The sequence below is a fragment of the Hevea brasiliensis genome, chromosome 16, assembly GCF_030052815.1.
Source record: "Hevea brasiliensis isolate MT/VB/25A 57/8 chromosome 16, ASM3005281v1, whole genome shotgun sequence".
In the NCBI taxonomy this organism is placed as follows: Eukaryota; Viridiplantae; Streptophyta; class Magnoliopsida; order Malpighiales; family Euphorbiaceae; genus Hevea; species Hevea brasiliensis.
In genome coordinates this window covers 70,656,315-70,671,188 of record NC_079508.1, presented here as the reverse complement: position 1 = coordinate 70,671,188, position 14,874 = coordinate 70,656,315, and the positions used below count along the sequence as shown (strand labels likewise).

At 37.8% G+C, this 14,874-nt stretch overlaps 2 protein-coding genes across 2 annotated transcripts; one reads left to right on the top strand and one right to left on the bottom strand.

The window, feature by feature from the left end:
• Nucleotides 1-479: 479 nt before the first annotated feature.
• On the bottom strand, nt 480-3,648 carry LOC110637049 (LRR receptor-like serine/threonine-protein kinase GHR1). The gene is made up of 6 exons (XM_058137815.1): nt 3,281-3,648; nt 2,961-3,115; nt 2,658-2,875; nt 1,543-2,152; nt 878-1,384; nt 480-788 (listed from the first exon to the last, which is right to left on the bottom strand). The coding sequence occupies exons 1-6, from the start codon at nt 3,454-3,456 to the stop codon at nt 652-654; spliced, it is 1,803 nt and encodes a 600-aa protein (XP_057993798.1). The 5' UTR covers nt 3,457-3,648; the 3' UTR covers nt 480-651.
• Nucleotides 3,649-3,847: 199 nt separating this feature from the next.
• Nucleotides 3,848-7,988, top strand: LOC110637039 (protein phosphatase 2C 51-like). The gene is made up of 5 exons (XM_058138509.1): nt 3,848-5,244; nt 5,789-5,826; nt 6,057-6,162; nt 6,421-6,696; nt 7,966-7,988. The coding sequence occupies exons 1-5, from the start codon at nt 4,494-4,496 to the stop codon at nt 7,986-7,988; spliced, it is 1,194 nt and encodes a 397-aa protein (XP_057994492.1). The 5' UTR covers nt 3,848-4,493.
• Nucleotides 7,989-14,874: the final 6,886 nt, after the last annotated feature.

Below are 14,874 nucleotides of genomic sequence, written 5' to 3'. Positions count from 1 at the left end.
AAATCGAATTAGGTTCACATTGATAATTTGAGTTGGGTTTTTTTTTTTTTTTAATTCTTTAGATTCATGTATTTTATAACTCAACTCTTATTCATACATACATTAAATTGAATAATTAAAATTATTATTATTTATTGATTGAAAAAAAAATACAATTTAACATATCTAATTCCAAATTAATCTTATTGATAATAAGTCTTTACAAATTCTTTCATACAGTATATAAAATATTTACTTACAGTTGAGATATTTATGATTCCCCCTTTTCATTGTCAACTGAAATACATCGATTTACATAATTCTAACCCATAACCAATATAACTCAAATGAAAACCATAAAAATTGAGTCAAATTAGAAACCAAGGTTTCATCGCTTTCAACGGTTTGGACGGTTTCATGTACACCCATCTTAATGCGTAAAAAGCAATTCTCAATGCTATAACTAAATGCGATAAGAAATTTTCAATGATAAAACTACATGCCAAAAATAACTCGTTTTTGTTAAACAGTTTTTCAATTTTTTACAATCATCATCATCACAATCTTTTGTGAATTAAAACATGAATGGACATACAAATTATTTTTGGTTGGGGGTAAGGGTGAGATTGCTCTAATGACTACACTACAAGTGAGTAGCTAATCATTGGACTACTAGCCCAGCGGCAATTTATCCTTTTCATCAGGCTGCATCTTAGGCATCACAAGACCTCTGTCAGGAGCAGAACCATGTGATAAAGATTGATATCGTAATGAAAGTAACTCCTCTCTGTTATACTTCAGTCTTTGATCTGCATCAAATAATGAAAACAAGGAATTAGTCGAACAACTTGCAGATATAGAAATGTATTGCAATAGCTAGTCAACCAACTATTCATACCTATAAAATACTCAGACATGGGCATCTTTCCCTGCTTTCGGTGCATCTGTGAAGGTTTCAAAAAAATTTGTGATGGGGAAGAACGGTCGCAGCTACCTTGGTCTGATGGAGACACACCAAGGAGTTCATGCCTCACTTCAACAAGGGGATGTTTCTTACAGAATGATGAGATGGCTTCCTTATTCAAGAGCCAACAACCTCTCAGGTCTAACATTTTCAGAGATACTGGGGGTCTGAATAAATCTAGCGCAGAATTGGTCAACACAGCATCACAAATGGCAAGATTTGTCAACTTCGACAGAGGCGACATATTGTAAAGTGCTGCATCTGTAAGGGAAGCACTTTTAAGAGATAAGTGGCTCAACTCTTGAAAACTTGATACAGGGTCTAGGGCCACATCCATGACTTGGGTATGCTCCAGATTCAAACTCTGCAAACAATTGAGTCTCTGCAAAGCCGTCAGAGAAGGAATATAATTTGTCTCTTCCCCTACCTGTTGAATGAAACCTGAAAGGAACAAAGGAAAAAATTACACAAGGACAAACAATAAACTAACTCATTACCAGCTGATTCAGACTACTCTAAATTTCAACATTATTTAGTGGTATTAAAATGCAAAAATCTTACCAAAGGAAACAAAATTAATTTCAAAGCAGAATTCACACCTGTAATGTTTGTATTGCTCAAGTCAACAACCTTGAGTGAAGGTATTGTGCCAATATATGTGATGGCCAAATCATCAACTGGAGCATGAGATAGTGATAAAGATTCAAGCTTGGGGACATGTTGAGCTAATATTGATACTCCAGCAGTGGTAACTCTTGTTTTGCTGAGATTTAAATTTCTTAAATTGGCTCCAATACATGCAATGAATTCAACTGAATCATCTCCCATCATGCTAGAGCTAAGATCCAAGTGTTCCAGCATTTTCATGCAAGGTAAGAAATAGAATCCCTGAAGGGATGAATTGGATACATCCAAGAAAGATAGAAAACTAGGTTCTATATGTAAAAACACATCAGCTTCATTTGCAAATGTTGCTCCTGAGTATATAAGTTTAGTTAAAGGAGCTTTATTACCATCACCTTCAAATACAGACTCAATCACACAGTTGCTCAAGTTTAAGCATTCAAGAGATGACAAATTTGGCAACCTGGTAACACTAGTCCAGGCTAGATTAAGAAAGCTCAGCTTGGGAAACAGTTGGAGAACAGTGGACCCTTTGTTAGAAATGTTACTTCCCCAGAGGTCAAGGTACTCTAGCTTTTTCAGCACCTAAAAGAAAATAAGCACTACAGTCATTGAGCCTGTGAATTCACACAGCAAGGAAGAACAAACAATTAAGCCCCATAAAGCAATGTTCCAGAATATAAAGATATAAAATGTACAGGAAAGAGGTACAATCATATGCATTAATAATGGGCAGATAACTGTGAGCATTCAAATTTGAAACCCTCCATGATGGTAACTCATCACTGTATAATGGCTGGCACACTTGTGGAAAGGAGACTCAGACTAAAATTCAGTTAAAACCAGTTGAACTAAATTAGGGCTGATGCATTAAATTAGTGAATATGATAAAATGGCCAACATAAATAAGAGAAATAAATTGCATTATTTTTTTCCTCAGCAGGTTGATCAAGTTTCAGGTGAGACATTTTGAGTGGCTTGCTTAATTTCTTGAATATATTCAATTCACATTGAAGAAAATAAACATTTCAGACACTTACATCTAATATTTTAGAAAAGCATTTGATTTAGCTTGACTTTTAACATGTACCTGGAGAGAACTCAGTGCTGTATCAGTGACAGGCAAGCCACCCAAGTCCAAGACAGATAAGTTTCTAAGCAAGGATAGAAGTGTAACCCCATCTGCCGTTAGACCTGTTTCTGAGATACGGAGTATTTCCAATGTCGAAATTGATAGAAGATGCTTAATGCCAGCATCAGCAACCTTAGCACATCTGGATAGGTCCAATTCCCTCAAACTAGTCATCCCTAAATCCAACGAAAACATAAGGTATAAATATACGCAAGAATTTCTCCGCAACTCCAATTAATCGTTGAAAGTTTTGGGTAGTACCAGTTAAAGCCCAAAGCGCCGAGCCATTAATTTTACGGCAATCGGCAAGATTCAAGGAGCGCAAGTAACGAAACGCTCCCAAATATGCTAACCACTCTGCATCCACAGCGTTTTCACCTCTCAGATCAACCACCTCTACGCTTTGTTTGAAAACTCTACAATACCAAATCTAATATCATTCAATTCTTCTTCTTCCGTTATTTCTCTTAAAAAACCGGTGATCTAATCTTAAATTCAAAATTGAAAAGATAGAAACTTCTGTATTGGAAGATGAAATAGAAAATAAATAAATAAAAGAGGAATGAATTTGGACAACTTACTCGAGCAAAGAAGGGAAAAGAAGGCGGCGATGGAGGAGGCGGCGAAGCATAGCGTCAGCAAGAGGCGAAGGGATGCGCTCGAGAGTCCGTCGTTGCCTCCTCCATTTCTCCACAGATTCTCTGGTTTCACACGCTGCTTCGATGCAAATTCGCACCAATCGGGTCTCCGTTTCCATTTCTAAGACTTGATTTTATCGGTCAGTTTGATTCGCCTCCTCCTCTAATTATTACAACATCTTCTTTAATGGAGTTATGTTGCTTACGCTTACGACATGCACTTTCGCTGTATTGACAGAAGAGGCCGAGAATTACAGTCTGTGAAATGCAATTGCAATCTAAACCGGGGCCAAGTGGATAAATGGGCAATCTAAACCTGGGCCAAGTGGATAAATGGGCTTGAGGTTACAGTTCGTGTTGCTAGAGCCGAAAACATAAATATATATAGAAGTTGATGCTTAGCAAACATAAATATATATAGAAGTTGATGCTTAGCAATGGCTGCAATTATTTTAAATCGGAGGCACAGGGATTTCGCACCTGGATTTTGTTCAAAACCTTTGTCCTTGTGGTTTTGCTGATGCGTATATCCTTCCCGTGATGACCCGCGATGTTCCCATGCAGTGGCCACTGCTGCTCTAGAAACTTTAGAAATAATCTGCTGCTCCATGCATAAGTTTTGCCGATATAACTCAGTTTTCAATTTTCTATAAGAAGATTAGATAAATATAAACCCTTTACAGTAGTTTCCCACGTAAAATTGGGACGAGGCATAACACCAGAGGTCCATGTAATCAGGGCAGGATGAAGACCACCAGCAGAAAGCAGAAGAAAAAGGAAAAGAGGAAAATGCCTTAAATGAAGAATTTCTACCACCATGCTTGCCTCGAACAGCTAGAATCCCCATAATCACATCGGGCCCCACAATACCTATTTCCCCTTCCGAGGTCTCCGGCCAAAAAATATCCTTCAATACACTAGTGATTAAATCCCGAAGCCACGTGCGCACGCCTCCAATCTGCGCCGTCGACGTCGCCTCTTGGAAATTCCACCTCACGGAAACATTATCATCGTTCTTCACACAGGTGCCATGCCATCCATCCTACAATAAGTAAGAGGCTTTCCCGACTTATTATTTTCTTGCAAGCGAAGGATTATCGAATGAAAGCAGGACCACCATGAGGCGGTAGTGGTGGAAACCGGAAAGTGGGAAATTATGTCTGAGTGTGGCGGCGAAACCCATCTTAAGAGATCCAATTACAATTTTCGACGGAGAGGACTGGACACAAACAAAATGAAGTATATTTGCTCTGTCGATGGTCTTTTTCTTGATGATGGTGGAGAGTATACAAAGAACAAGAAGAGAGGCCCCACAGAAGTAACCTTCAGCGAGGACGCTGATTTTCGTGGAAAAGAACCCAAGATTCATGATGCTAACTCTAATGAAGCAAAATTATCTCAGAAGTCGGCATATTCTGATTGCTTTAAGGGAAAGAAAGTGGTGAAACCCGTCGGAATAATAAGGGCTGGCTGTGAGGGAGATGGTGATGGAAGTACGACTTGTGTGTCGCATGGCTCGATTTCGGTGATTGGACGGCGGAGGGCGATGGAAGATGCGCTGACAATTGCCCCAGGAGTTGCCGTAGGTGAATTTGATAGTTACGACTTCTTTGCGGTTTGCGACGGACACGGTGGAGCCAGGGTGGCGAACGCATGCAGAGATAGGATGCACCAGCTGGTGGCAAAAGAGGTGGAGAAAGGTAGATCGGTTAGCAAGAAGGGATTAGATTACTGGGAGAAGGTGATGGGAACGTGTTTTAAGAAGATGGATGATGAGGTGAGTGGAGGAGGAAGTGGTGGGGAGGAGTTATCAGAGAGGACAGTAGGTTCCACAGCGGCAGTGGTTCTGGTGGGGAGGGAGGAGTTGGTGGTGCCAAACTGTGGGGATTCTAGGGTGGTGATGTGTCGTGGACAGGCAGTTCAAATCCAAAAATTGAATCCAACAGAGTCAATTCAGTTTAATTGATTTGATTTTAAAATTTAATTGATTTGATTCGATTTTAATTTATAAAAATTTTAATTATTTCGATTCAGTTCGATTTTAAAGAGAAAAAATTGATTAAATCGAATCGAATAATAATTTATATAATCAAATCGAATTGATTTTTGAATTAATTTATTTTTATGGAAAATTTATGAACTATATTTAATTATATATATATTAATTATTTAATTTCATTGATTAATGGTTATTAGGTTTAAATCAAAGTTAAAATTAGACCAAATAACTTGAAAATTAAATCTAAATTAAAAAATTAATCAAAAATCAAACAGATCGATTTAAATCGAACAGAATAGAAATAAAGTGATTCGATTCGATTCGATTTTTCATCAATTTTGATTTGATTTGATTTCTAAAATTAATAATTTAATTTTTATAATTTAATTTAATTTGATTCGATTCGATTCGATTCAGTTTGAATTGATTGCTCACCCCTAACGGTGGTAACGGTGGAGGAGTAGCTGTGGCCTTGTCCAGTGATCATAAGGTGATGCATATCACTGGTTTTTATGTACTTTCTTCTGTTTGCTTTAGCCTTTAGAGCTCAAAAAGCTAAGCAGTTACTGCATGAACTTAATAAGAGCATCAGGTCTTAATTTTTCATGTTCAAAATCTTTAAAACAAAAATGCGTTCCTAAAATAAAGAAAATTATTAAGTTAAAAGTGGGGTGGATAAGCCTAGAAAAAAATACACGTGATGTTGCTTGCGTCTTACAGCCTGACAGGCCCGATGAACGGGGGAGGGTAGAAGCCGCCGGTGGTCGGGTCATATACTGGAATGGTAGCCGCGTCCTGGGTGTACTCGGCACTTCAAGAGCAATAGGTAACTTTTTTTTTCTCTTTCTCAATTGAAAAAGTTATAATTTTACAGGCTATTTATTTTTTTATGTAAGCATAATAATTTTTCTCTTTTATTATAACACAAGTTTTTTAAAAAATTATTTTATTTTTTTTATTATATTTGATTTGATTCGATTGGAAAATATAATTTTAATATTATCGTAAATTCTGTTTAACTATTTTAAAAAAGAACTTGGGATGGGATTTTATTTGACCGAACTTTTTGTTTATGTTTATACAAGGGATCAGTATTTAAAACCTTACGTGACCTCAGAACCAAAGGTTACAGTCAGCGAGCACACCGAATCAGATGATTTCATTGTGATAGGAACGGATGGTTTATGGGATGTTGTTTCCAGGAAGTTTGCTTGTGAAATTCTCAAGAAGTACTTTGATGGTCGGATAAAGAACAGAAGATTTGTGGACAAATTTGCTGGAGGAGGTGCTAGAGAGGCAGCGGCTATGTTAGCCGAATTGGCAATGGCTCGGGGGAGTGAAGATATGTTGTCCCAAAACAGTCCAAGAGGGGGGTGAATTGGACTTTAACAATTTTTCGGCTCTTGCTTGTAGCCTAATGAAAAATTGTGGCTTTATTCAACTAGGTGCTTTTCTATATATAATGAAAATAATATGTGTTTCAACAATGTGTTCCTAAGTTGCAATTCAAGCCTCAATCAATGTATATGGCAATATCTAACAAAACATGCATCATTCAATATACAACTAATTTCTCAAGTTACTCAATATGTCCTCAAGTTTATCAATTCAATCTATTCAACCAACATTCAATATCATGTATAAAAAGTAAAATTTAAATTGCATAAAAATAATGAGGTCAAGGTTAGAGAGATCAAACACAACGATTTTTATAGTGGTTCGGCTTAACTAGCCTACATCCATTCTCTCAAAGAACCCTCTTTGAGTCTTCTCTCTACTATTTGCTCTTTTGAAGGCAAGAGACCAAAAGCCCTTTACAACTTTTCAACACTAAGCTTTTACCAAGGTAGCTTGAAACCTTCACAAGTGCTATCACAAGCACTTACTCTCTCAAGCTTCAATAGGTGCTTGTACAACCTCTCTTGAATGCAATTTAATGTTTCAACACTCAATCTTACTCAATACAAATCAAACTATAAAGAAGAGATGAGTTGATTTGCCAATGGTAGCTCAAAATCTTTAAAGCTCTTGAATGAAAGCAATAAATGAAAAATCAAAGTTGGAGTTCAAATGTAAGCTTTCATCAAATGTAAATGAAGTAAAGAATGTGTATTTATAGTCCCAAATCATTTTAGACCGTTTGAAACTCTTTTGGAACGTTATACACACTGTCCAAGACAAAATGGCCGTTATTTTGTCATTTTGTGCGAAGTTGAGCAGCTCTGATCAATTAGTAAACTAATGAAATATTGGTAGCAATCAATAAACTGGTTAGTAAACTAATGTTTTTAGCAAACACATTAGCAAACTAAAAATTTTAGCAAACCAGTTAGCAAACTAAGTCAACAGCTGCATGTCTCAACTTGCAATGTAAAATGATTTAGACCTTAAAAAAATGTTTCAATAGTAGTGTCCAAGGTCATGAAGAGAAAAAATAATCAGAAAATAAAATTTCATTTTTGAGCTCCATTCGACTAAATTCTCATCCATTCTTTTCACAAAAGACCTAAGACTCAATTTCTAACACTATGCCTTTCATACCTTTTCTTTGAGTCTTGGCTTCCATAGTCTTGTTCTTTTCTTATTTTGGATTTGTCTTGAAATGCCTTTGAGTATCCTTTCTCCTTAGATGCAACTTCAAAAATACTTTAGGAATAAGACAAAGAATCTACACATCACTTTAAAGTTGGGTTAGATAGATTCTGTTTGAGTTTTGTTATCATCAAAATCAATGCTCATTTTGAGCTACACGGGGTCAACAATCTTCTCCTTTTTGATGATGACAAAACTCAATTGAATCAATAATAAAAAATAAAAGTGTGTGAAAGTTTATGTGAGTATGTAAATCCAAGCAGTATAGTATGCCAAAAATGCTCCCCCTAAATATATGCACATAATTTCCAAGAAATCTATTTTCTGTACATAAGCTCCCCCTGAGTTTATGCTATAAAGCATATTCACAATATTCTCAAAAAAACATTTCCAGTTGTCACGAGTATAAACACGAGTATAAACACAAATATAAACACATATCCATCAACACAAGTATCAACACATATTCACATATCCATATCCATCAACACAAGTATCAACACATTCATATCCATCCTATAAACACATATTCAACACACATATTCACATAACCATATCCAACCTATTTTGATACCACATATTCACATAACCATCCTATTCTCCCCCTTTTTGTCATCAATCAAAAAGGAAACAGGAGAAAATAACCAAAAAGAATCATGTTAGCCCAAATTTAAGCGCAGTAAGGTAAACAGTAGCAAACTAAAAATCAATAGTAGCAAACAGACTAGTAAACTAAAAATGCATATAGGAAACTAAAAATCCAGATTAGATGAGAATCATTTAAGTCTTTTGCTCTTGCGAGTGGATTTGGAAGGGACCAACTTCTTCCTGGTGGGTTTAGCAGCAGGTGGCTGAGATCCTTGGTCAGCCACTTGATCATCCTTCTGTGGCTCATCTTCATCAGATGGTGGTTGAAGAGCGGCAGCTAGGGACTGGTATGGATTTGACACGGTGGATTTAGTCCTTTTTCTCCCTTTCTTGGCTGCAGGGGCAGCAACTGCAGATAACTGAGTTGGAGCACTCTCTTGGTGATCCTTAAGACAGGCTTCCTTCTGCTGCGTAGGGGCAGCAGCAGTTTCAATAGGTGGTGCACTTGGAGATTCAACAAGTAGCTCACCTTCAGGTTCTACAACCTTTTCACCATCATGCTCAGTAGGTACACCAGTTGGAGGACTAATTTCAGGTTCAATAACCTGTTCACTAGCATGGTCAACAGGAGCTTCTACTGTAGGTTCAAGCTCAGGTTTAGCTACTTAGTCACTTTCATGTGCCACAGCAGCTGGAGACTCATCAACCTTATTACTTTCACCCTTACCAGTACTATGAGCAGAGACTTGAGTAGCAGCCTCAACTTTAGTTGGGAAACCAGTTTCCTTGGCCTGCTGAAGATCCACAATTAGCCTTTTTAATTCCTCATTTTGAGTAAGCAGGTGACTCACTTTGTAGTCAACCACATCCACAAATTTTCGCAAAAGTTCAATGGACTGATGGGTTGAACTGAATTGATCATTAACAGCAGCTTTTAGCCCTTGAATCTCACTCAAAAATTCACTAGCAGAATCAGAACCAACCTTAGCAGAGGAAGAACCACCCTTTTCAAACCTTTTCTTTCTCCCATCAGTGTCAGAGTGAATTTCTCTGAGCACAATCAAATCAGTCCTAGAGCTTTCCTTAGAGACATTTACATTCAGCTCTTTAAACACAGCAGTCAAAAGATGTGCATAAGGCAGTTTTCCAATCCCATAAGCTTTGCACATGTTCTTAAAAATTAAATAAGCCAAATTCAGCCTTACTTTGTTAACAATGTGCCACATAATACACATGTCCAGATGACTCAAATAACCATAGCTACCAGATTTAGGACAGAAAATGTAGTTCACCATACTATGTATGATTTTGATATGTTGAAAAGCTTTGGTGCTAGTGGACTTTTCATTTGTGGCAGTGTTAGCAGGGAACACTTTGTTTTCAAACTCAACCAAATTGAAGCCTGCCACCCTAACAACATCCTTATGTGTGGAAATTTTATTTCCATCATTAGGCAAGTTTAAAGTCGTAGCAATCAATTCAACAGAGACACCATATACACTGTCATTCAAAATAATCTCAAATTTGTCCTCATCATCAACTATTCTTAAGGTCCTATAAAACTCTTGAACAAGCCTAGGGTAATACTTATTTGTACATTCACACACATCCATCCAACCTTGAAATTCAAAAAGGTCTTTGAATTGAAAGTTTACCTGATTAAAGTATTCCCATTTGATAAATTTGCAATCTAACAGTGCTTTATCCACTAAGCCCGAAGATTTTACGGCGTGCATTTTTTGTTGGGTATCAATCCCTAACTTCTGTCACTTCTTTTTCTTATCTGGTGTCGATGCAGTAGGTTAGACAGCCTTGGATGGGTTGGAAGAGGCACTGGTTGATTTTGATTCAGGTAAGTTCTTCTTCCCTTTCAATTTTTTTCGTAATGTGGCGACAGAGATGTCATCGGAGGCTGACGAGGAAGACGAAGCAGCCGCAGCAACAGGAGACTTCCGTTTAGCACGAGCCATTGACAAAAAAAAAAAAAATGGTGAATTTGAACACTGGTTTTTCGGTGTGTTAGGAGTGGAGAAGAAAGGAGAGACGAGAGGTCTGATGGGTTTGGGTATATTTTACCGGAAAGAAAATGGGTTTGTTTTAGAGATATGGTGTCGTGAACCGATGCAGAAGAGAGAGGGTGACGGTTTCGTGTGGCAGAGGATTTAAGTCCTCTTGAGTCCCGCGCTTTTCTATTTCACTATACTTTTATCTGAACCTGTTTTCTTTCCCCTTTTTTTTATTATTTCAAACAAGTCTATCTATCTTTATATGCACAAATATATATTTCTACATGTCTGACACAGCACTGAGAATGTGATATCAAATGTGAAAAGATAAATGCATTGCTGGACACGCAGAGAATTTCAAGCACAATCACTTTTTGGTTTGAGATTTGAACAGTACACGATATAGCAAACTAATTTAAATCACGCAATATTAGCATACAACTTAGTAAACTAATTTCACGAGTACACAAACAAGTTAGCTAATAATCTTTAAAGATTTCTTAGCAAACCTATATCACAGCAGATCACTCACACATTGGACAAAAAGAAATTATTATGAATTAAATTTCAAGCAAATGGTTCACACATACCAATTTCCCTTCTAATTCTACAAAAGGTTTCTTCATTAAGAGGTTTTGTAAAAATGTCAGCAAGTTGATTTTCAGAGGCAACAAACTCTATTTTGATATTTCCATTTTGAACATGATCTCTAATAAAATGATGTCTGATCTCAATGTGTTTAGTTCTTGAATGTTGGACTGGATTTTTGATCAAGTTTATGGCACTTGTGTTATCACACCTAATTGGAACAAGATTATATTTTAAACCAAAATCTTCCAATTGTTGTTTCATCCATAAAATTTGAGCAACACAACTACTAGCAGCTATATATTATGCCTCAGCTGTAGATAAAGCTACTGAAGTTTGTTTCTTATTGTGCCAAGAAACTAGTGCAAGACCAAGAAATTGACAAGTACCTGAAGTATTTTTTCTATCCAGTCTACTTCTAGCAAAATCAGAATCACTATTGTCGCAAGGGATTTTGCGGTCGCCTGGACGACCACTCACCGAAGTGGGTAAGGAGTGAGGAGTCGCCACCTTAGTTTTGAGGGAAACTAAAGAAAACCATTTGGAGGAAAAATGAAACCACTTCAAGACAGAGATTCTAGGTTCCGGGTCCGTAAACGGGTGGGGAAGGTGTTAGGCACCCCACCTCGTCCCTTAATAAGGGTAAGTAGATTTAATTTTGGCGTTCTTTATAAATTGGTTAGGAGGGCTTGAATAGGAATGTTAGTCCTTTTAGTAAAAGGAATATTTGATCTTTCACTAAATTCGGATTACCCAGATACATAAGCAAATGAGACAACCTTAGTGAGTTGGTGTCGAGAATCATCTTGGTTTTGGGGATTATTTTACGTACAGGTTAAGATTTGATGTGAGAATCGGATAAGAACTCTCCTCCGATCTCTTTTAAGTTATTTATTAAAATTTTGGAGGGAGATCGGATAAGAACCCTCCTCCGATCTCCTCTAGACGTTTATTAAAATTTTTAGTTGAGACCGGGTAAGAACTCTCCTCCGATCTCTTTTTAATGTTTATTAAAATTTTTGAGTTGAGACCGGATAAGAACTCTCCTCCGATCTCTTTTTAATGTTTATTAAAATTTTGAGGGGAGATCGGATAAGAACCCTCCTCCGATCTCCTCTAGACGTTTATTAAAATTTTTGAGTTGAGACCGGATAAGAACTCTCCTCCGATCTCTTTTTAACGTTTATTAAAATTTTGAGGGGAGATCGGATAAGAACTCTCCTCCGATCTCTTCGAAATTTGATCGCAGCTGTATATCTTAAAAGCCTAAGTTTAAGGGTTCTGGTATTTAAAGGTGCCAAAGGTCGAAATAAGACTTCTTTTAACTCGTTGGCATTTTTAGACTAAATAAGGAACGTCATGCGGGATTTTGCTGATCTCCCCTAAGGTCACTTTATCAGTATCCTATCTGTACCCTTTTACTTACCTGAGTTTTGATTTTTATTCCGCCTTATGGCATTATGCCGGATCGCCTTCTACGTCAGCCTAACGATTCAAACACAGTTACCTACATTTTGTCTAGCTGTTTCTGCGTAACTCGGGACTAGATGACTTACGTTCAGAAATAATAAAGATTAACGGAAGTGTGGGTTAACCAGCACGGGAGTAAACTAGAACATATTTTTGCCTTTTTTTTTTTAGCGTGACATAAACTTAAAGAAAACAACAGGCATAAGAAAGAGAACAAAGGAAATACGTGAAACGAGAGCTAGACTTAATAAAATGGCGATATTAACACTGACCTGTAGGGAGTCGAGTCTATTGAACTAACTACAGAATCGTAAAAAATAGCGAGATTGCAGGTTGGCAGCCGGAGGACTGTGGTTTGCCTCGAAATGAAGTATTCTTTGTTAAAATGTAAACAGGCCAAAATAACCAAGCTTGAGTGGAGTCGAGCTTAGATAATATGAATGGAAATAGAGGATAACAGAGACAGAAAGTGGGAGTGCCACAGGATAATGAACGAACTGAAAATGAAAAGTTTCAGTATTCCAGAATCCCTTTTGCAAGAAAACACTTCAGAAAACTAGTTCCAAAAGTTTTTTCTACGAAAACTCAAAATAGCAGAGTAACAAACTGAATTAAGTTTCAGAGTTATTCCACTATAGTCACTGCCTTTTGCCTATATTTCTCCATCTTTTCAACAGTTTTTCATGCAGGTATTTATAGGAATCGGGTGCTCCCCATGAAGGGTCAGGATTCATTTTGAGGGAGATGGAGGGTCTGGATTTTGAAGGACATGATCGGATGTTCAGGAACTAAAGAGAATCAAAATGAATGGCTGAGATCTCTCTTCAGAATATTTGTCCTTTTCTTCTTTCGATCTCACGGTCCCAAATCTTCTTGTCCGGAACGATCTGAGGGCTAAGAGCGAAAGGCGCTGGTATTGTCATCTTCTCTCTTGATCCAAGGGTTCCCGGTTTGTCCTTACAAGTGAGATCAACGGTGGAGATTGGGGTGTCTGAGGTGTCATGACATACCACGGCACTGTCGGCGTATGGGCGATTCTTAGGCGTGCGGTGGAGATCTCGTCGCCATGCTTTAACTACCTCGGCTCGATTCGGCGGCGGTTATTGGGATTTGTCTTATTCTTTTTGCCTTCCGATCCCTCCTCTTTCTGATCTCTTTCACATGCTCTTTTCCGATCTTTCATGCTGGTCTCCTATCTTTCGATCTATTATTCTGATCTTTCCCTTCCTCAGGTCTGGTCTGGTCAAAGCATTAATTGCCCCTCGATTCCCGAAGCGTTCGCTTCATTTTCTGCTCAGCAATAAATGCTCATTTTCCCCTATATATACCCCTGTCGACAGAGACATTTCCTTCATCTGATTTTCCTCTCTTCCTTCTTACTTTCTGTTCATTGCTCAAGCGGAAGTTCTGGCTACAACTGTGGCTTTGATCTTTTTCCGATGGATTTCTTTACTCACCGACTGAAAATTTACGATCCCGGTGATCGAATGACCTTAACTGACGATGGTGAGAGAACTGGATTTGACCGATCTGTATTGCGGACCTCGGTTGTACCGATCTCGAGTCGTTCAACTGAGTTCATTCGGCTTCTCATCACATTGGGTGTTCCGACAGCGGTTTGTTCCCACATTGGGTGTTCCGACAGCGGATGAAGCATCCGGTCGGCAATATCCTTGGGATCAGTTATAAACTGATCCTTAGATCAGCCTTTTGATATAATCAGATCTCTAGTGTATTCCGATCCTTAGAGATCGCCCAAATGATGTAGTCTGTCAATGTAACCAGATCTCTAGAGATCGCCCAAATGATGTAGTTAGACCTTTATTGTAATCCGATTCCTAGAGATCGCCCTAATGATGTAATCCGATCTTTTGGAAATAAAAATCTTGTTTCTCCAATTATTATCTTATTGATTATTTTCCGATCTCTGATATATTTGTCCGATCTGGTTCCTAACAAAATGACTCTTAACTGATCCTTTATTCAAAATATTCAACTTATTATGCCGATCTCCAATTAACCGATCTCGGAATGTTCGAGAGACGTGTCAGAACAGCTGGCGAATCCCGTTAACCGATGCACTGCCTGGAACCTCGTGAGCATTAAATGCTCGGACTAGTATAAATAGGGGTGAAGGGTTAGCCAGTTGTTCTTTCATTCCATTTTCAGTCTCTTGCTCACAACTCCGAAGTTCTCTCATTTTCTCAAGTTTCTTCCGACGCCGATCAGACTCCGGTAAGGGCTCTGATCTTCTTTTTAGTTTAAGTTCTTTATTTCTTTTGAAAATGAGCGGC